Raw genomic sequence first — 22448 nt, 5'->3', positions numbered from 1 at the left:
TGTGAAAAATGATCACGGTGTTGGAATCCGTCGAAGCGCGAATGTCAATCTGACGAGGAAGGATCGAGAAGCGGGATGCTGGTGCTGAAAGGAAGGTGACCTTGCGACAAATAAGACCGTTGGGATCGTGTGTCTTGCGCTTGCAGCAACGGTTACTCGCCTTATCGTGTTTCTCCGCGCGAATAAGCCGAGGACCAACGATAAAAACCAAAGACAATTACCCACTGCTTATCTTTATCGACCGTTTGCCCCGGTGCGATTTATCCGTTCTTCGTTACCCACTTCTTTCGACCGGAACCTCTCCTCTTAGCGATTTCAACGGGAAATACAAATTTTCCAATTTTCTTTCGCAATTATATCTCCATTGAAATTTTATTTCCCCTTTACACGAATTACGAAGAACGTTTATTTACCGAAGAGAGGGGGTACGCGATTGGCTAATTACGTAATACAATACAGGTTCAGCGAGATTATGAGAAGCTGCGTGTACACTAGCAACACTATATATATATATATATATATACCTGCAGTGAATGTGTTTGTGTAGTACGTTCCAGCGACCGCGTTGTTTTGGTTTCAATTTCAAAGGTCGCACCGGAGCACGGCTGATTGGCTCGCGTTCTTTTCTTCGATCGAATCGATTTATCAAAATTATCCACTGCAGTCCAGGACGACAATTTATGTCCTAAGACCTCGAGGACCATCTTCTTCCTTCAAATTCGTTAAAAACCGTGATTAAGGGAAAAAGTTGAGCGGGCCACTGAGCAAGGACCAAGATTGCACAAGTGTGTGTGCGCACCTTAAGCCTCCCCTCCCCTCCCCTCTCCTATAACTGTAGAAACAAGCAGCGCTCATATTAAAAGGCCTATCAGCTGAAAAGGCTCGCGGCATATTTAAATGGCGCGCGGGCTAAGATCGCACGCACGAGATTACCGCGCTTCTAACTCGAGCCTGGACTCGCTTATTAATCCTGATAACGAGATCGGGATACACGTATAGGCTCACCCATGGGCAAGTTCCACGGCGATCCTCGAATATCTCAACGCTGACCAATGAGGAAATTCGATATTTCAGCAACTATTTACTCTCCAGGCAAATAATAAGTTGCCGCGAAAAGAAGAACTCGGCGAGCTTATTAAAGGCAATAATTGCGCTAAGCAGCGAGCTCGTTATTTATTATAATTCCGGAGATGAGGAGGAAGCTTCTTCCGCTCTCTTCTCTCTCTCTCTCTCTCTCTCTCTCTCTCTCTCTCGCTATTAAATCGTCCATCGAACAGAGCCTTGCTCCGTTAGATCGTTCTCTAATGAATTTTCATTGGGAAATAAAAGGATTCGCAGGAAATCGTTTGATTATTTTTGCAAGCTTTATATATATATATATATATATATATATATATATATATATATATATATACATATATATAGCAGGGGCAGTACAGGGTATAGAAAAATGACGCGATTATCAAGGCAGATGATCACTGGAGAATCCCGAGCCGAGAATTCTCTCTTTAATGGGAGACTAATAAAGATTTATGCGTTTGTACGAATCGTTTATTTTCCTATTCGAAGCAATGAGAATCTTTATGGGGTAAGTAATATGATTTTCGTATTGGCCGAGGTGCGGAAAAATGACCGAGTTCCTTGTGGAACGTCACTATGGTCACGGCGAGTTCTTTCCTCCGCATATTTATACTCGCACACTCTGTTTCTATATGTATGTATTACATACGTGTGCGTGGTTTAGTACTATATCGCGCAAGCAGCTTTAACGCGGTCAGAAATTCGTCGGGAAAGCTGGCTACATGGAATTTAGTCGGATCGTATTTAATTGCCCGTCACAAGCAGCGCAATTAAGTACTACTCGTTACATACTTGCGTCTTGTTGCTTTTGTCTTACAAACATCATTCCTGATTACAGTACCAGGTAACAAATTGCAGATTTAATTTCTTTCGATCCATCATTTAATCTCCTTCGTCTTAAACCTCGACTCGAATATTTCTCTAGCATTGCTCGAAATATATATATATATATATATATGTCACTTCCGTTTCGAGAGGATCCGATTTTTCAAACTACTCGTCGTGGAAACTTTACGGAGAGTGGCGAGAAATTCAAGTCTGGTATATGGTGGAAAAATAGAGGAGTAGAAAGAGAAACGTGTGTGTAGTAATGCTAATATATATAGGTAGATCAGATAGAGAGAGAGAGAGAGATTTGCAGAGTGAAACAGGTCCAGTCGCGATCTGAGAACGGAAACTGGACGAAACTGTCCTTCGATAGCCAATAGGTGGTATGCGAGAAGCACATTTGAGCAGCTATCTCGTCTTTACAATCTCTGACCGAGTGCGAGAACTTTCCCGTCAACAACGCGTGCTACGATTCTTCTGTGTGAGTGTATAAACGCTCGGAGAAGGCGCGTGTTTACACACAGCTTGGAACGCGTAAATATTGCAACTGCTGCTCGGTCTATCGGTGTGAGTGATGAGTGACACGCACGAGCTGAAATCGCTGCAGCAGCTTTCGCACGTTCATCGGGAAAGTCCCCGATTAAACGTTTAACACTGTGCATCGGAGGTGAGCTTTCTTCTTAATAGCGTTGGCCCAAATAATCGACCGACGCGACGAGTCCCGAGCTTGAAAAACCGAACAACCAGAGAGACAAAAACACAAACCAAAACAAAACTCCACGGCGAAGCTCGACATTGGAACAATAACAAACTTGAAGATACTCGGAATGTTCGTTTCATAGAATTACGAAAGTTTACAAAACCATAATAGTAACGAGACAAAAGAATTATTATGAAATATGCTTTACGGAAATTGTCCTCTTTACAGAGGACAGCGCTGTGTCTGTTGAAATTTGTAACTGCGTTGTGTAATGAAGTTATGTTAAAGAGACTCGAAGGGTTTTCTTGCGAGATGGGATGAGGGTAGACGGGGGGGGGGGGGGGGTTAATTATTGCAGAGGTATAAAAGTGAGGCGAGAGGAACTCGTTGGAATTCCCGATCGCAGGCCAAGGACGCGATCTCACGGATTCGATAGAATTCAGCTCTCTGTGCTCGCTCGGCTGTGGCTCACTTTCGTTTTCTTCGCCTCTTATCGTTCCTGACAGGCTGGCAGCCAGGCAGCCAGAGAGCTAGTCTCGAGCCTCGAGCCTGGCCTGCCCTGGTACTCCTGCATGGTAGCCCGGCGCAAGAACCAACCAACTATATACCTCTGCTCACAATGCTACTGCAATTAAATGGAACTACGTTGGATACACCGCTTTCAACGAGAATTCAAAGGACGACATCCGCGCGGGACACGGTGAGAATTCCTTGTAGCGCGATAATTACACCGTGAATTAATCCCTGCGATCGGTGGGGAACCGAGCCGAGCTAGGGGATAGAACGAGGCTATCGAGATTTACACAAATTTCATCCTCTTCCAACTCTTTATTAACGTCCTTTCGACACGTCACTGTAATTAAATTTTATTTCAATTTCTCTATAAAAATCCTACCTTACACCACGATTGATTTTCTGCAAAACGTTCAACGAAATCGAAATTCAAGTATTTTGCAAATATATCGGATGAAAATTGTCATCGGGAGTTTCACGAATCGAGCGATGATAAATAGTGATGGGATTTTAAGGGGGGGGGGGGGTTACGCTGTAGTATATATATAAATGAGTTTGAGACGACGCGGTCCATCGGTTGTTAATGTTTCTCGCGGAGATGAGGGTAAATATATCGCGCGCGTTTTCTAGTATATATATGTATATACGCGGAGGACTCGCAAGTCACTTTCGCTTTGTTGAGGCGGCGGCTCGAGCAAAGGTACCGATGCAGCCGGGTTGGCAGGCCGCTCGGTGCTCAGCCTCAGCGGCTGAGCAGAGTCAGAATGCCTCTCAGACTGCTGTAGGCTGTTGCAGAGTGGAGCAGAGAGGCGGTGGCGTGGCGGCGATGGCAGTGCGCGCTTGCATTCCGCGAATGGCAGGCGCGAGAAGACCCGCGGCAGGAACGAGCGAGTCGCCGTTGCCGAGTCGCGCGCTGCGATGCCAGAGCACTCTGAGGGATCGAGGTCATCCAACAACCGAACCGGTCCGTTCCGTAGGATTTTCGCGCGAAACCCAGCCGAGAAAATCTTATCGAGATCCCCCCTCGACCGCGCGCGGCGTTTCACCCAATTTTTCCCTTCACCGAAAATCAAACAGTCTGCAAATAAACAAACGGTCGTTCGTCTCAAACTCTTGCTCTCAATTCTCAACTTTATAAATACACGTTAGACTCTCGTTGTTGCTCGTTAAATGTTTTATACTATATTTATATATATATATATATATATATATATATAAATGTATACAGTGTATAAAACAGAGGTGCGTCAAGCTACCGGGTGCAATACGTAGGAGTGTAAGGTAGAATCTGCTGTGTGCCGCGAAGGAATTCTGGACTTTATAGCCGGCGGCGGTCATTAAGATCACTTATAGGCTTGGATATCTCGTGGATTGCGCGCCGTGAAGAGTAGCCGTGAGAGAGCCCATGGGAACCCATTGGTATCTCATTGAGGGGAGGCTGCCCCACGGTGGCGGCCACCGGCCACTGGCCACCGCCTAGTCTCCCCCTGTTTTGCCACAAGCTCCGACCACTCGTGCTCCTCCAAACCAGAGAGAGAGAGAGAGAGAGAGAATACACACCAACTAACGTCAATTAATAGAGAACGCTAAAGCTGCGAGCCGGTGAGAAATATCTTAGCCCCTGAAGAAAAATGTCGATCTTGTCAGCTCGAAAACAAAACACTGTTTACCTTTCACGAGCTTCGGTCAGAGTCCACGGTCATTCGTAGCGCGCGAGAGAGTAAGATGCTCGCTAATATAAATATTTACAAATGTACATTGATCTGCATCGATTCTGTTTCTCCTCTCACATAAACTCTAATAGAGTCTCCGCGTTTCCAACCTCGCAGCAGAAAACTCGATACGTGCAAACTTAATGCAGTATTTATAAGAGAAAATGCAAAATTTCATTAAATCAACAATTTTTCTTCGTTCTACTCGTTACCGAGGACGCTGTACTTTCGTTTTCCATCGCGAGTGTTTTATACGAATATATGCAATATTCCATATATATCCAGGAAAGTTGACGTATCGTTCTTATAAAAAAAACGGTCGCTTTCCGATTTGATATCGAGTCCCTTCGATCTCTTTACTTTCCCTGACACAGATTCACACGCACTCTCGCAAGAGAGCGGTCGTGTGGTGATTTAGGAGCAGAGGGGGGGATGAGGGGAGTAAAGAGCCGGCGCGGAGAAGGTGTAGTGGCCGTCAAATGGCCGTGTAAAAGTAATCGGTATGCCGAGAGCTCGCGTTCGCGCGCGCGCGCGCGCGTACGCCTGGACACCGCCGCACGGTGGAAGGCACACATTTAACCTGCGCGCACACACAAACAGCGCAATAATGCCGGTAATACTCGGCTAAACAAACACACGTACACGCGTGCTTGTGTACCCACCTTGCAAATACGCACTCGCGTAATTTACAAAGCATTACGACTTGTGCCGTAACGAAGGGTAAACATTTCATAAATAATCGCTTCAAATATCCTTCCAACCACTGTGTATATGCTATGTATATATATATATATATATAGTATACACAAACACACACATATATATATGCATGTATATTAACTATACTCACGATTGGCGAGCCTCGCATGCCTCATTTCAATTCCCACGTTTTCCATCTTACTCTTGACAAAACGCTCGATAATTAATAATAGAGGTCTCTCGCGCGGCAGGTCTGGATGGAGGAGATCTTTTATCGAGCGAGAATGCAAATGCGGAATGAAAACTTGTAAAACGAATGCATTATGGGTTATTGCGATTCGTGGCGAGGATCGTGTATTATCCTCTATATATATATATATATACATATATACATAGTATAGACGATTTCTCTATATCCAAGACCATATTTGCGGCTGGTTATTCTTTTCGGGTGCACGGCGTGGGTATTGTGTAAGGTGGGGTGGTGGTGGTGGGGGAAGAAGGAAGGAAGAACGAAGGTAGAGAGAGAGAGAGAGAGAGAGAGAGAGAGAGAGAGATGTGGAGAACGATAGGAACGGTTGGAAAAGGACGGAGGGAGGAAGCATGGGGAGAACCGAATAAGATGAGAGAGGGGGGCTAATAGTCAATAAAGTTTCCAAAGTGTATAAGGGCTCGCCGAGATGCAATCGCGCGGAAACGTGGGCAGCTCGCGGTTCTCCTTGCCTCAACATCACGTGATTCCTCAGCCACGACCAATCGCAAAATATATCGATCCTCCTTCCGATTATTTCCCATTTTTCACTCGACGAGATAAGAAATTCGGTATACCGTATAGTGTACAATGTACACACACACGCGCGCGCAGAAGTGAATCGCGAGGGATATAATATATATGATAATGGCGCGTTAATTCGAAATAGGATCGTTGTTGGGTGTTGGAAGATATTGAGAGACCCGTGCTGGGATGTTTATTGCTTTTCTCGAAAAACGAACGTCTCGTGCATTGGTCTGCAGCAGCTAGAGTCCTAACGAAGAATCATCGGTCCAATAAAGCAGTTTCTCGACGTTGCAACGCGGCGAGCGAGAAACGAAAGAAGGAATAGAACCAAATGAAGAACTCTAGGACGACTCAACTTCCGGTCTGGTTGGTGCTCACCGACTTTCGTTAGGAATTTCACATCCAATCGATAGCTCCCGTCTCATCTCGCCTTATTATTAATTCCTGTGCTTCCACGCGTCAATGCGTTACCTTTTATGCGTGCGTATATTACGCAATCGCATTGAAATCGCAGAAGCCGTCCTTGCAAAAAGAGGCTCGTTGGAATGCAGATCCTTTCGAAGGATAATCATTTCTTGGGAATACGCGAGCGAGCGAGTGGCGATATATACCGCTATATCGAGGCCTGAATATTGCGTGAAAGCTGATCGATACTCTCGCGAAACTTGGCCAGTCCGTCAGTCGAGCACCCCGATGATTAAAAGCTGCTCCTGCCTCTCGATATAAACTGATGAATTTATTCAAGAAATTCAAAACAGTTAACGCGATAAGTCCAATCAGAGCCGCTCCACTTGCTTCGTGACAGTTAACACATATGGGAAATGCGATATATCGATAAATAAACGTGTCTGCTTTTCCGTTATCTCTCGGCCTAATAACATTTCGCTGCATAAATTTTAATAAATAAACAAACGCAGCGATGCTGGAATCCAGCCAATATAATGGAGATATTCGGTCAAGTTCAAAGAGCCTTGCTATTGAATGCAGCCATAGTATATATATATATGCGCAACTTGTAAACAATGCTTAAATAATTCATATATGTGTGTGACGAGGAACTTTCTCCACGGGAAAGAATCCACCGTTGGAGGGATGTTTCCAGTCGGTGCGCAACGAGTGTAAAGAAAAGCGGTAATTTCCAGGAATCCCAGTGACATAATTGAGAGAAAGAAAGAATAATGAAAGAGAGAAGTAATCTCTATTCTCCGCAGCGCAGAACTGGAAGATTTAATTTTTGATATTATCGCGAAGCGATTGTGGGATTCTCGAGAGCGTTTAGGTAGAGATTGCAAAGTTCTCCACATATACATATATAATAAGCCGGAGAGATATAAGCGTATGCAGCGTGCGGAAGGTAAACGAGTTCATTGCACTAAGAAAGTATCATATATATAGCGAGCAGCATTCTGGACTGAGTTTGCTCCGTAAATCAGGGTTCGAAAGGTTAAACGGGACTTCCGGGCGCGAGTCGTATCTCTATCTGTGCTCGGAACTACCCTTGTCAAAGTTGTAGAAAAAGAGTTGTTCGAGTGGCAGAAATGCGATCCGGAGAAGCGCAAATTCTCTCGTTGATATAATATAACAAGGAAGTGGTACCGCAGGTTCATTTGGAATGGGGGAGGGGGGGATTAAATTGAGAAACGTTAAATACACATCTGGCAGACCGTTAGCGTGGTTAATTTGCATGAACAAGAGCGCAGTGCGCGGTATAGAGTAGGAGGGGGGGGGGGGGGAGGGAGATGGCTGTGTGTGGACAATAAGAAGAAAAGTGGAAGGTCGTGGTGAGGCCGGTGTAAATCGAAGGTTCGGGAGGTTAAACACGGAGTATATGGTGCGCGGGTTGGAAGGGCTTGCTTGCGCGCGTGTGTGTGTGTGCGTGCGTGGATGCAATCGGGCGGGGGTCCTGGCGACCTCGCGGGGCCCGCAAAAATCGTGGCAGGGCGAGGCAGGTGGAGAGCAGAAGAGATGAACGGGACCGTAGAGAGGCTCAGCCACTGTGAGAGACGTAGGAATGCTCGTGAAAGTCTCGAGCCATTGAGCACGACGAACGAGTAGCTATCCTCGGACATTCGCAGCCCTCTTATCTCTCCGTCAGGCTTCCTCTGCATTAGGTAAGAGTTTATAGAGACTCTAGCAAGGTCTCGTTTCCGCGTACCAAGGTTACCGCGTGTTCTTCTCCTTCTTCTTCTTCGCCCTCGTCTTCGTCTTCTTTATCACATCCAGCAGAAGCCTGTTCTCCGGCAAATTTATCTCGCCCACGGAATGCCACTTTTATTAATCGCTGATACTCGACCACCGCCCTGCAACTCTCAAAACTTTCTTTCTTTCTGTCCAATCATCCATGCTTTAATAGCCTTTAATTAATATATGTATATATAAAGAATTTTATTGCATACGCTTTGACTCGGTGTTCTTTTACGAGGACTACTCGCCTAGCTTACGGAGCTTACCTTTATATATATATATATATATATCAAGCTATTATCGAAAAGTTGCTTTCTTTCCAGCAACCCATGGTTCAAAGCCTGATTAAATATGTATATATACAGAGTTTTATCACTTGAACGTTGACTCACTTTTATTTCACGAGGACTCTCTCGGCCATGGTTGAGATATATAAATAAAACTATTACCAAAATATTAAGGGGTGTGTTATAAAAAAGTTATTGGATTGGAAGTATACGATAGGTATATATATTCATATATCTAACGGGGTAGCGTCACGCCACGTTAACGCTCCAGCGGCGCAATCAGAAGGCAGCTACAATTCCGCGGTCATATTCCATACTTGGCTGGCCGGTCACCGATAGCAAATTCTTATAATACAGTTGGCTTTGCGAACGACGATTCTTATAGGTTTTATCGCGCCAATGCGAGAACCGGCGGATTCCGAATCGAAGTAACGATCTACAAGCGGAGAAATTTAATGGCAACATGGAGAAACGTTAAAATGCATTTGCCAGCTCGGGGCTACAGGGCCAAGTTGCCTCGTAAAATTGACTCGGGCGAATTTCCTTCACGGAGGATTTAATTAAGAAAATTCCTGTGGGAATGAATGGGAAGAAGAGATCTCGAGAGTGTAAACGGGAAATTCAGCCACGTATATATACCTATACTGTCTATATATATATATATATATATATATATAAAGGAAGAATAACGGAACTCGGTGGCCCCCTAATGAGAGCACCGGAGATACCAAGCTGATAAGACGGTCACGGGGGGCCTCAATAGCCATCGTGAGCGCTTATCGCAACTCCGGACAAATCGAGCCAATATAATTCCTTTATAACTGAATCGAACACATTTATCGCCAGGCGTCGTTACGCACCAAAGCTCCTATGGGAAAATATGAAGCTGCCAGATTTTTCGAGAAATCTTCCGCAGTTGTAACATCTCTCCTGCGAGTCGTAAAAATCACGCATTGTCTTTGCCTGCAAGCGGAAAGATGCTCCTCATTCCTTTCCATGGCTATTGTCTTCCAGCGTCCATATCACTCTCGATATAGAACACGGGCCGAAAGAATGATGAAGAAATTAATTTTATCGATATCCCACGAGTATATAGAATCTATTTTTTTGTCTTTTTCAAACGATAAACAAGTCAAAGTTTGTACAGTCCCAAGTATTCCTCACTTCGCTGAATTATTACTTGTTTAACGAACATTTCGTACTCGCAATTAGATATTTACACTGAACGCCAATTTATTTCTTAGTTTGATTCGTTTGTCCACTTTTCCCATCATTGATTGCTTACCGTATACATATATATACACAGGGAGTTTTGAGGAAGCTGCTGTTTTTGCGATTGCAAGTACACTCGGATTGTGAAGAAACTAGGAGCTTATAGCTCTGCCATGTTTGCAAATAAATTGCTACACGTGTTTATTACTCCGTGGAACGCCATAAGGAAATCATATAGTTGTTATCGCGGCAAATTCGATTTCACTCTCCGCTCAGGCTCGATTGTTTTGGCCGGTTCTCGCGATGCGGCAACGGCGATTCATTATCGCTGGAATTCCAACTATTTCGCGGCCATTACGCGCCATTTGGAATTTCTTTTGCCTCCGAGCGAGTTCATAAGCATGGAATGCAAACGTGCAACGACGCGCACGTCCAACTCGTGTGTAACAAGCGCGGCCATAACTAAATACCGAGGGTGATCGAGTTTCGAAATTTATTGGCACCGCGGACGATCTATGGGACACCGGCAACGCTCACGGGGAACGACGCTCTCTCTCTCTCTCTCTCTCTCTCTCTCTCACTCTCCTTCATCCTCCTCTCTTCTTCTTCTTCTTTCCCCCCTTTTCCTTCCGCCGCGATCGATCCAACGACAATCTTTTCAAGATGGCCGCGGAAGTAACGCACAGCCACATCCGCTAAAATCTTCGAAAACCTGGAAACCTCCTCCCCCTACCATTGTTGTACCAATAACAATGATCAATGATTCCAACAACCGAGACAAAATTGAGATAATCGCCTGGAGCGAGTGGAAACCGATAGCGCGAGTGGCGTACGTGATATTACACGCCAACTTACCGATAATCGCTCCATTAAAATCCACCTTGCTCTACTTTCGTTATTCCCTATAATGCTGCTTCACCACGTATGTACGGGGCTATATATGACTCATTTGCCAATTTCCAACTCGCCAAGAAAATCGCTGGCCGCTATCCACTTGCGTTCCGCCGGTCGTACCAAAGATAGCTTATAGGTTATAGTCCTTTTAGCTGCAAGGAGAATCATCGAAAATCTGCCATTTATCATCCAAACTTTCAAATCCTTTCGATGCTTTTTCTCGCATTTTCTCTCGTCGACTTAAAAGGTTAATGAAAGTTGTAAAACTCATCTTCGTTTTAATCAGATCTTCGATTGAAAGGAGTGGAAAGTCCGGAGCTATCGCGAGAGATTAGCGCGAATGGAATTATGACGAAGAATCGATCGAAACGTTTTGGGAGCGAGGTTTGTTGTTTGTTGTCGGTTCGAGTGGCCCACATTTTTCTTAGGCAATAAGGGCCTGAAATCGTTGATCGACACGCGCGATACGCGATTCAACCGTAAACACCGCGCACCTGTACATTCACACGTGGCCACATTCTTGCTTAGATAGAGCGAAAGAGTCTAATGGAAATAGGGCATGCAACCCGCTTATTCACGTACGCGCGTGTGCGTGCTACGTGAGATCCGCCAAGATTAAGGGGAATAGTAACATTTTTCTGCGTTATTTCACGTGGAAAGCTTTTTTATGCAATTCGACCACTCCACTTTAATACGGGCCAATTATACACGCCGCGAAACCAAGGTATATCGACGACCTATGATTAAACCAATTTCACTGCGCTAATTGGCCGAGCTTCGGTAGAGCCGATGATTTTTTACATTTTTTTTTTCACCCATCCGCTACACATTAAAAAATCGACACTCACCGGTGAATCGCTACTTTTTCCCACGACGCTGCTGGAACTCTAATCCGACACAATGATATTGCGGTGCTTGGGTCCACCAAGTTCACTGTACCGCGAAATAAACAGAAAAAATAAACAAAAGGAATTCGTATCACTTCAAGATCGACGCGCACTCTCCCGATATCCGAATAAAATCTTCAACAGTGTCAACGCTCGATTCGCTCGGAATCGCGGATGATCCAAGGTGAGGGGTTTTTTTTTCTCGTCCCGGATGGTTGACAATCACCCGAAACCAAATGGAACGGGCAAAGATCTCGAAAGCAAAGGTAAATATTGATAATTTTCCGATGGAAAGGTTAGACGTCTATCGACTTTGTGTGAAAAGAAAACACTTTGTTTTATGCACACATCGCGGGGCGATCTACCGAGTGTTTACATTCGAAGGAGACGTCAAGAGCGAATGACAATGTTACCGATCGGACGTCTCGCAGGCAAGTGCGAGTAGTGCGACTCGCGCGCTGACGGCTGAGCCCGCTCAGTTCTCCAGCTTGAGCAAGCCATGGAATCGGGACCAACCCAACCCAACCGGCGAGCACTATCCCCACTAGGACCCCGGTATACCCCCCGCATTTCTCTGATCGTTACCCCCACGCGAGATCTCTCAGGTGCACCGGTGCACCTACCTCCATTTTCTCTCCCTCTCACTCTGCTATTATTATCACTGTCCTTCTTCATTCTGGTCCCTAAAGCCGTCTCTCCTTATCCTCCACCGTCCGTAACGTCACAGGCTACCGCTTTTCTCGGGAAAAAGGACTCATACGTGAACGGACTATACTTCATATCTCCGATACTCGCCATTCCTATCGCCAATTGGATTAAGACACCGTAATTGCTTTACCTCGTACTCCATAAATACTTAAAATAATACTTGGGAACGTCCATGGCTCATAGTAACAGCAACGCGCAATTGCACTTGTACTGAAAAGGGGATTTTCAATGAAACTTTTCAAGATAGGATGGACCCCTTGTCGGTATCGAAGATTCCTCTCGATTAAGATGGGATAATTGGTCAAAAACGCCGAAATTGAATACACCGTATTCGAAAAGGAAATGTTGTGGTGAACAAAAAACGTCGTAAATATTGGGATATTACTTTTTTACGAAAGAGCCAAAATACAGGTTGGATATTTCTCGGTTAACCGAAACACCGTCCAGGGTATCGCGTGCGCCGGGACATCCCGCAAAATTGTTTTTCTTTTTTTCTTTCCAATTTTATTGGTAACCGCGAACATCGCGGTACAGCTCTTGAACACAGAGACCGCCAACGTTGGAGTTTTCGATGGTTCATCATGAAATTGCGAAGCCCGAGGCGTGTGCGCTCGATTGACTTCTTGTTTTCTATTTTCATTTATCCCTTACGTGGCCCAATCACGATCGCTCTCGGTACATCAAGAAATTATATCAAGACGAGTCATCCGGCAGCGTTCGATACCAAAATATCGATCTGCTCGTTAAACATTACACGCATTTTAATTGTTGCTTATTTCTAGTGAAATTATTGTACTTCTGTAACCTATGTCATTAATATATTGATATCAACTCTCACAAATTATTTAATGATTCTAATTTAAAATATTTTTACCTACAATATTTTTCAATAGCTTAATCCCTTAAGACTACACATTCTTAAAACAGACAAATATTTATTGACTAGTCGGGGGCCATGTCCATTGATGTTCGGGTGCAGGGAAATCAAATGGCTCCCATGCTTTGTATTCGATCAGTCTTTTCGCTGTGTCCACTTCCCTTTTGAACTGATGTATAATTTCCTCTATTTGACCGCTTTGCATTTGTTTCTCTACTTCTTGTATATTAGTTGTCTATAATAAGAACATGGAATTAATCATCGCTAATTAATGGAAACATCCTAAAGCTTGTAAATCTGTTACTGAATCCTATCCATACAAATGTCACTTACCTTTTTTAAAATGTCATCTCTCTCATTTACCAACTGCTCGACAGTTGTTCTATATAAATAATTTTCTGGCATTTGAACTAGCAAATTTCTCATTTGTCTATGCAGTTTCAACAATTGAGTAATTCCAACTTTATTTACTGCTACTGCTAATCTTGTTGCCTATAAAATTAATCCAAATAGGTATTCATTAAAAATTGCTGTCAAGAGTTGTTAACACTGAAACTACCATTTGCCGGTCAAATGACACTTTTTAAATGTATACATGTGTGTTTAAAAAATTCTCGATACATTTAGCGTTAAACAATTAATACAAAATTATAAAGAAAAATAAATTTTTGTAATTTAAGGTTATGTGTCATATTACAAGACAATTGGATTTAATATCTAAATAGAATTAAAGTTTTTTTAAGTTAATTACGTCTTTCGCTGCCATCTTGAAGTATATAAACACTGAAACTGCGAAAAAACTATTATTGTAATTATTAATAATAACGAAAGGATCTCGACATGAGAATTGCTCGACCAAACTTGCACGCCATCTACGAAGAATGATAGAGCAACATAAGCTAAAAATTCACGTAGTACTAACCACTAGTATTACCACGAATGGCTGTTACTTCCAAGTACTTGGACAGCAATTTATATTAATCAGATATAAAAAGGTGTATCCACTTATAGCTCCAACTAGTAAAAGTTGCAATATATCCAAAATCTCATAACTGAATTTATATACATATTTATCATATATATTTAGATATTGTGTACACTCTAATGACAAAGGGTCAATAAGTAAAAAATTAATTTCCATTTTAATGACAAAGTATTTATTTGTTTATCGGTTAGACTTGGCTACACGCTCAAGCTCATCCTTCTTCTTGATTGCATACGAGTTCGATGAACCCCTAGCAGCGTTGATCAGCTCGTCTGCTAAACATTCTGCAATAGTTTTAATGTTACGGAATGCAGCCTCTCTTGCTCCAGTACATAAAAGCCAGATGGCCTGATTAACACGTCTCAAAGGAGACACATCCACTGCTTGTCTTCTGACTGTTCCGGCACGTCCAATACGTGTAGAGTCTTCTCTTGGACCAGAGTTCATAATGGCTGTTACCAAAACCTGAAAACAATTTTCATTGTGATACACTTTGTGGCAAATCACTATTAGTATGGAAATTACCATGAAAATTAAATTCAATTACCTGTAGCGGATTCTCATTCGTTAATAAGTGAATAATTTCAAAGGCGTGTTTGACAATTCTCACTGCCATCAGTTTCTTTCCATTATTCCTTCCATGCATCATTAAGGAATTCGTTAAACGCTCGACAATCGGACATTGCGCTTTACGGAAACGTTTTGCTGCGTATCTTCCAGCAGAATGTGGTAGATACTTGGCATTTTTTTCCTTGACAGCTATATAATCTTGCAATGACAAATCCTTAACTTCAACATCATCACAGCTCCATCGGCCAAACAGTTTAATCTCTGGTAGATCAGCCGTCAAAGTTGGTAATTGGTTGGTGGATACCACCAAATCATCAAAGTTTTCTATTTCACCCATGATTTACCTGCAACCAATTTTTACATTAATATACCTTGAAGCAAAAAAGGATTAATAGGCAACGCGTGTGTGATAATTTAAAATTGGTCTGACTGGATGAAAAGCTATTTAAAAAAAATGTTTCAGTCACAAAATTGTTAGACTTTATAGGAAATACAAGAGAAAAGAGAAAACATGTGGCCATGCGGTTAATGTGTGGTTAGGATATAAATCCGATTTTAAAAAGAAGCTTCATTTCGAACACCAAATAATCACTCTTATGTTTTATAGATCACTATTATTCTAACAATGTTTATGCATACTTGACAGATTTAAAATGCACTTAGGAAACGTATTTCTATCTGTGGAACTTACATTCACGTCCTCGTTACAGCAGGCGTGAACAGGAAAAGGCCATGATACTGTTTGTACCAAGTTTCAAGATTTTTAATAATTTTAGCAAAACTACGTAAATTGTAAATCTGGGTCGTCAATATTTTCTGAAATAAAAAATAATGATTAAATTATTGATCTTCCTCTGTAAAATATGGTAGAAATCGAAATTAGTAATTAAAAGGTAGTAGTTGTTTAATTGGTAACGTAGTACTTTTCTTGAAACGGCCTGATTGGTTGTTGCCACCATTTTGTCAACTGCAAGTGCCTGTCTGCAGCACCTGCACTCTTATTTGCTACTTATTATTATTATTCTGTTAAGATGTATGTTTGTTTATATTTTATTAATTACATGCATTCCTCGAATGAACAAAATAATAGAATTACAATAAATTAATAAAAATGATTAAAGTAGTTGAGTAAAGCTATATTCATTTATAGCCAGTAAAACAGATTTCCGTGTTTAGAATTCGGACATTCCCCGCAAGGTGGCTGTACAGTGACTGTTTTCGAAGTTTGTTGGCCAATGCCGTCAGTTCGCAGAGAGGTAAATTTCATGTGCATGTTGCATCCGAAACTGAAATAATATACCATATTCTCATTTCAATTATTCACGTAGGATGACTAATTGCAATTTTTAACATTGTCCCTATTAAAGTTTAATATAGAAAGGATTAACGAAATATTCCTAACGAAGCTATTATTCGATCTATTTAAGTATACAGATGATCGAACATGGGTTAAATAATTTCATAAGAATCGACATTATGTTTTTCCAATTATGCTGAAATGAACTGAAATATATGCGAATCGTACTGAAGGGAGGGTAATCAAAGGATTATCGAGAATGGTAGGAAGGATCGAGGGAAGGAGGAATAGAATTGCAATGGTATTAGAGGGAAGAGTAGAGTAGTGGTAGAAGAGGAGTAGCCCGTGCAGACCGTGCAGTATGAGAAATTTACGACCCACCGTCCGGATTGCTAACCCATCTTGGGTTCCGCTTTATTACTTTAAGTAAGATCCAACACGAAAGCAGTAAACCCATATACGAGCAAAGTCGTCAGCGAGCTTTGACTGGTATACAAGCTCTGCTTTTGCACAAGCATTTATTCTCTTTTCCCTACATCTTTGTACACCGTTTTCCAACATGGAAGCATTTATGCGTATGAACGCACATATGTACATGGCGTTTCTTTCTGTTTCGCCAAGTCTCGGTCTATTCCCGGAAGAGGAAGAAAAAGGTAGATAGAGAGAAATTTGTGTGGAACGATATTGATTTTACGGGGAGAGCAGCATGGTCAGTGTGTTCCGCACTCGAAGTGCAACACGGAGACAATGATGCAGTCAACGTATCCTAACCCATTGTCTCCTTCATTATGTAGATATCCCGTGCGAGTATAAATGCAATTAAGCGAGTCGCGTCATCGTTAAAGCGTGGTAATTGCATTCGCGTAAAGCAATTACGACTTGACTGTCGACGATGAAGCGAGCGCCCAGGCGAGCCATTAGCATAAATAGTTTATAAACCGACGTGCGGCACTTTGTACAAGAATTCCATCTAGTGGCGTGAAACGTATTCCTGCCGAAAGGCGTGTGTACTCTCTACGCCCTGAAACCTTCCGTTATTCCATCGAGCTCTCTTTTCATGGAATCGTTGGCTGGTTAGCACGAACAACAGTCAACAGTGTACACAAACATAAGTCGATGATCAGCGATAAAACCTACATTTCTAACCTCGAAAATCCTCCATACCATACATCTTTTCATCTCGCTGTATCAGACTAGTTTATGCCTTCGTACTTTATCCATCTATCGTTAAGTATCTATTTTTCCTAACACGATCACTTTGCACACTTTATATAGCCCGTCTGTCTTTATCGTACGAAATCATTTTAACATCTTCTCGAGTCTCACTCTTTTCTCGGCTACCGTTTGCTTTTCTCGTCTCTATCCCCCCCCCCTCTCTCTCTCTCTCACTCTTGCGCGCACTCCCTTGCTTCAACATTGCTCGTTCCGTCCTCGTCCCACCCATTCAATTTCCAACGCCTGCTCTTTCTCTCTCTCTCTCTCTCTCTCTCTCTCTCTCTCTCCGTCTCCCCTATTTCCCCTCGCAGCACCTCGCAGAGTGTATCCTTCTCATTCTCCATTCCGGCGATGGGGTGTTCGTGGCAACAGAGTCTCGGAGGGGGATCCAGGCGATGCAGGTTACGTTATATTCTGCGGCTTGTAGCCTCATATCGTATTATTGTCATGTTTCGCCGGCACGAGGGGGATGAAATCGTGAAGAGCCGAGATAGAGGGGCGGTATATCTGCTTCCCATCTGTTTCGTGCTTTCCTTTACAAGATTTCCCAACTCCCGTGTGTGTACGTGAGCTTGCGCGCTTGCTCTGGTCAGCACGTATTACGTGAAACGAAAATAAACTAAAATCCCTCAGATTTCTCTGGTGGGGTTTTTTCACCCCTAAGTTAAAAAAGTTTAGCAGGGAAAGAGGGGAGTGGGGGGGGGGGGGGGAGAGAAGAGGAAGAGGATGATATTGTATGGCGACGACTACACAAGGAGAGATTAACTAATTATCCATATACATTTTTCACAGGTGTTGGAGGAGAGAGAACAGTGTGAAGTATAATTATCCGTGCAAGAGGTCGATGGATTGCGAGAGTGGCGCATGGATAATAAATAAATTCACACTTTGTCGGATTTATTCGATAGCCTCTTCAAGCGACGATCCCCGCGTGCCTCGGTGAATCACGTTTCGCAACCTGGCATGTCGTTCCTTCATTGACCTTACGTAATACACTCGTACGTGTAATGTATTACTACCTAAACCAGTCGTACATCCACGGGGAAAATACTGGAAATTTATATAAAAGTGAGAAAGCGATGTTTAAATTATCCCTTATACATTTTGCATCAATAATAATTTGTTATCGCTTCGCGTTATTTACACAAGCGATTGATATAAATACGATGGTATCGTAAATACAATTTTATAGACGAACGTTATTCTTTCAGGAATGATTTAATCTACCTCTATATGCTATGGACGTATAGGAGAATCGCTAGATTGGCTGAATGGGCAATGTTGGATATTCCCTTTTTGCTTCAACAATGCGCCAAGGGATCGATGCTAAGTCTTATTGTCACGCGATAAAAGGACGCTTTAACCGGACTACAGTTGGACAAAAACTTGAAAGCTCTTCTCAGCACGCAGTGGTATATGACGCGTCGATTGCGTGCAAAGTTGCACGCTCGGTAAATCAGTGATATTTATTGTTTAATTCGGTGGAAAGCACCGCGGGGTGAATTTGTCTCCGGGTGTTGAGAACAGCAGACCCTGTGAGATATCTCGTTGTCCCTTTACGTCTCATCCCTCCACGGTGCTGCTGCGTGTGTGTGTGTGTTGCTGGAAGGGTCGGGAGGCCAACTTATTTCCATTAGCCCGAGGGGCGCCAATATTTCGAAACATTTCAGCCCGTGCCGTTGACTTTCCCAACTCGATATTCAAAGTTTCGTTTTTGCATAATGAATCGGATGAATGCGACTACATTTCCTCGTTAACTTTATTATTCGCTAATTCTCTCATTAGCCGTTAAAATGCTCCTTCGATTAAAGTGTCCAGTGAGATATGCTTTTTCATATTCTCCAAAGCTAATGGACTAATGATAGTATACATTTGCCAGAGCTGCAATAACTCGAAATATCCTTTTTCTCCTTCAATTTTAAACAGCTCGCTCTATCATGACTCGGTTTCACTTTGCTTCAAACGATAATATATAGATATTTTAAGTTGCAGTTTTACATTTGATATACTCAAAATGTCATTGTGAGATGTCGTGCCGTATTGAGTATCGATTTAAAATGCAGTGTAAATTTTCTATCCAATTGATTGAACACTAAAACGCTTTTTTTTCTCAACAGGAGCTGTATGAAGAGAAAGAGAGAGAGAGAGAGAGAGATACAAGTTCTGAAAACTAGATCCGCTTATCTCACCCGCAGTTATTGGTTCGTGATAATGCCTGGTCAGTTTTGTTCGCTCTCGAGTGAAGGGGCGAGTGGTGAAAACGACAGGGAAGAAAGAGGAAACAAAAGAGGAAAGGAAAAAAAGCAGCAGCAGTCTCGTCCATTGTGTCGACGGCAAGAAGGGATAAAGCGCAGTGTCCTTAAATGCGTACAGTCACGCACAGAACGTATTACACTCGACTGTTCCATGAATAGTTCTATCTGGAATAATGGGCAAGAGAGCGAGTATGCATTGTATATAGCGATATGATTTGAATCCGATTAGAGGATCTCCTCGTGTACTTAGCGCTCGATACTTAGAAGCTGCTTAAGTTGCTTCGAGATAATACACGGGGACTCGCACGATTGCACTTGGAAGTCGAGAGAGAGAGAGAGAGAGAGAGAGAGAGAGGTGGCTCGAGTATTTTTTTCATGATGTACGAGTATATTTGTGTCGGGCTGGAGACGTTGAAAAGGAGTGAGAAGAGGGACACAGGGTGTGGAAGGGAGAGGAATGTAGATGGACGGGGAAAAGGGAGGGAGGAGAGCAGAGGAGGGGCAGGGCAGGGCACCTCCGCTACCTGACGATCGAGTCCTTTCCTTTGTCCCTTGCTTTGCATCCGTCTTCCTTTTTCATCGTCCAAGGAGAACTTGGCCTCTTGCTTCCTCCTTAAACCTTTCTTTTTTTATTTTCATCAATCCCCCGCGTTTCTCAATCTGGTTCCTATATCTTTCCTTTTTCCTCGGATTATAGCGATACCAGCTTGCCGATTGACTTTGCCTGGGATTTACTTGGCGTTTCTCTCTCTCTCTCTCTCTCTCTCTCTGTTTCACTACCTGTCTTCTTTGATCCTTTTGGCGAGATGCTCGTCGATGTCTTTCAACGCCGGGCCACCCAGCTGGCAAGTTGTACACTCTCCTCGAGATGCAGCCTCTGGCAAATGAGGTAAAAGAAGAAGCTGCACGACCGCCACCTTTAATCGCCAAGATGGAAAACTTTGAGATTCCGACGAGAGTTACAGGATTCCACGCTGAGTCAACAATTCAGTCTTTCTTCGCTGAAGAGAAACTCGAGAAGTTCGGGAGAGACGTCTAGGGACCTAGCTTAACCGTAATAGTCCTTCGTTATTCTCCGAGATATCTTAAATCCTAGTTGGATCATAATTATTCCAATGACGCTTCAGCTTGTCCTTTATTCTCCGATGAATCTTCCAACGCAATTACAATTGACCCATTGTCCATCCGTAAGCCGGATTCGCTTTTTATTAGCCACGGGGCGATAAGAGTGTTTTTTTATTGGCAGAAATTCGTAGAATTCCTCGAGCATGACGCTTTTAACTTTCGAAGCACGTCGGAATGAGAAGGGCCACTAATCGGGGAGCAATAAGTCGTCCTTGCGCAAATTTCCTTTTTCATCGACAGCGTTCGATGCGAAAAGGGGCGAACGGTTATTCGTCGACACTCCAGCGTGTCATTCGATAGGAGCGAGACCCCTTGTCGTGTCGCATTAGGGTGACAAATATCTATTTCGAGGATCGCCATATCGTATCTACTAAACAACTCGAACACATCAAATGTTTCTCCTCCATTCCACGAGACCTAGCTTCCTCCCTTATCGAATTCCCTCCTTTAACAGCCTCCGCTCCCTCTGCTCTATACACTTTATTTACTTCTTTCCCGTCTTTCTCACTCACCTCGAGATCCTCTTTATTCCCTCTCTCTCTCTTTTTTTTCTTTGGCAAAAGAATCCTTCCCCCCCCCCTCCGCTCCTGCCTCAGCCCTCAACCCTGACCTCTTCTATTCCTCTCGCTGTCTCTCTCCCCCTTCATCTCCGGTAGCATCATCCTCTTTACGCTTTGGTGCACCACTCGCTCTTTCTCTTTGCTCGTCTTCATGGAAACCCCAACAGGGTTTCGCGCGCGAGATACTTGGTAAGATTGAAGCGGCAGGGAGGGAAAAGCTGGGATGTCGCGCGTCCTTTTCCTCCATAGGATTCCGGGGCTCCGACGTGGGGTGTTTCCTAGCAACCCACCAAACCGCTCTAGGGTGGCCTCTTCCAGTAACGTAACCACAAGCCTCGGCACCCTCCCTCTCCTATCTCTTATCGTACCGCTGAAACCCTACCATTCTCCACGTTTGCGCGTGTGTACTTTATGTCTCGTCTATAAAAAAAGTCCAGTCGCCTGTAACGACCTTATAAATTTTATTTTAACATCTCGACTCAAACCCACCCCTGATCGAACTCTTTTCGAAATTTTCCCCCATTGGAAAAATATCATGCATCTAACCGACTTTACTGTTTCAGTCGCGTTCCTGTTGAAAAAAAGTCACCGGCAGACCCTGCAATCGTATATAAGCATGGATGTGCATGCGTAATCCTATACGATGCATCGAGGAGAAAAGCTGACATATCGCGGAGGATGCAACCGGGGCCGAATTATCCAGCGAATTATTCTAGCCCGATCGTCGATGGATATTTTCGAGAAATTCACGGGAGCTGGATAATAATGCGCGGCGCATATCCCGGCGGGGAACGGCAAGTACGTATACGGAAGAGGCTAAGAGTAACGGCTATATTGAATTTCTGCCTGCGTAACAACCCCGGCAGGCTTTTAGCGGTGGTAAGAGGGCAAGTAGGAGGTGGCTCGACTTCATTTCCGAGATCCTCGCGCGCTCGGTATACAGTAATAGAAGCACCGGCAGCATTTGGGAGACACAGGAGAGGAGACGACCAAATGGAACAAAAAGAGACGACAGGATTACTGGGATGTGTGTGCTCGTAGCTCGGAATTAGAGGGTTGAACAGTGATGGTTGGAACGCGGA

General features: G+C 43.5%; 3 protein-coding genes across 7 annotated transcripts in view; all 3 read right to left on the bottom strand.

The window, feature by feature from the left end:
- Window positions 1–12183, bottom strand: part of LOC136780065 (serine/arginine repetitive matrix protein 2-like) — a 47357-nt gene extending 35174 nt beyond the window's left edge. For 3 of the 4 annotated variants that reach the window (XM_066738122.1, XM_066738150.1, XM_066738159.1), the window contains exon 1: window positions 11736–12183. The gene's annotated coding sequence lies outside the window, so the exon portion shown is untranslated. The remainder of the gene's footprint in view (window positions 1–11735) is intronic. The other variant, XM_066738130.1, reaches the window with a different exon arrangement.
- Window positions 12184–12851: 668 nt separating this feature from the next.
- On the bottom strand, window positions 12852–14250 carry ND-13B (NADH dehydrogenase (ubiquinone) subunit ND-13B). 2 transcript variants are annotated; one of them, XR_010823390.1, is made up of 4 exons: window positions 14111–14250; window positions 13693–13851; window positions 13361–13594; window positions 12852–13287 (listed from the first exon to the last, which is right to left on the bottom strand). XR_010823390.1 is itself a non-coding variant. In XM_066734992.1 (3 exons), the coding sequence occupies exons 1-3, from the start codon at window positions 14123–14125 to the stop codon at window positions 13418–13420; spliced, it is 351 nt and encodes a 116-aa protein (XP_066591089.1). In that variant the 5' UTR covers window positions 14126–14250; the 3' UTR covers window positions 13310–13417. The 2 variants fall into 2 exon arrangements, 1 of the variants encoding a protein (XP_066591089.1); XM_066734992.1 differs by lacking the exon at window positions 12852–13287 and having other exon boundaries at window positions 13310–13594.
- Window positions 14251–14412: 162 nt separating this feature from the next.
- LOC136783573 (uncharacterized) lies at window positions 14413–15747 on the bottom strand. Its single transcript, XM_066743830.1, has 3 exons — window positions 15606–15747; window positions 14892–15258; window positions 14413–14809 (listed from the first exon to the last, which is right to left on the bottom strand). Exons 2-3 carry the CDS (start codon window positions 15249–15251, stop codon window positions 14525–14527), a joined length of 645 nt encoding a protein of 214 aa, XP_066599927.1. The 5' UTR covers window positions 15252–15258; window positions 15606–15747; the 3' UTR covers window positions 14413–14524.
- Window positions 15748–22448: the final 6701 nt, after the last annotated feature.

This window comes from Prorops nasuta, unplaced genomic scaffold, assembly GCF_024137725.1.
Source record: "Prorops nasuta isolate Cenicafe-Biocafe unplaced genomic scaffold, Cenicafe_Pnas_1.2 PNAS00002, whole genome shotgun sequence".
NCBI lineage: Eukaryota > Metazoa > Arthropoda > Insecta > Hymenoptera > Bethylidae > Prorops > Prorops nasuta.
Note: the sequence above shows the minus strand (reverse complement) of the source record. Positions and strands in the feature narration are given on the sequence as shown.

Coding starts and splice junctions, on each gene's coding strand:
- ND-13B (XM_066734992.1), bottom strand. Junction 13,595..13,692: donor GAGATGACATTTTAAAAAAG/GTAAGTGACATT, acceptor TTCTTATTATAG/ACAACTAATATACAAGAAGT.
- LOC136783573 (XM_066743830.1), bottom strand. CDS start 15,251: ATGGGTGAAATAGAAAACTTTGATGATTTGGTGGTATCCACCAACCAA. Junction 14,810..14,891: donor CGAATGAGAATCCGCTACAG/GTAATTGAATTT, acceptor AATTGTTTTCAG/GTTTTGGTAACAGCCATTAT.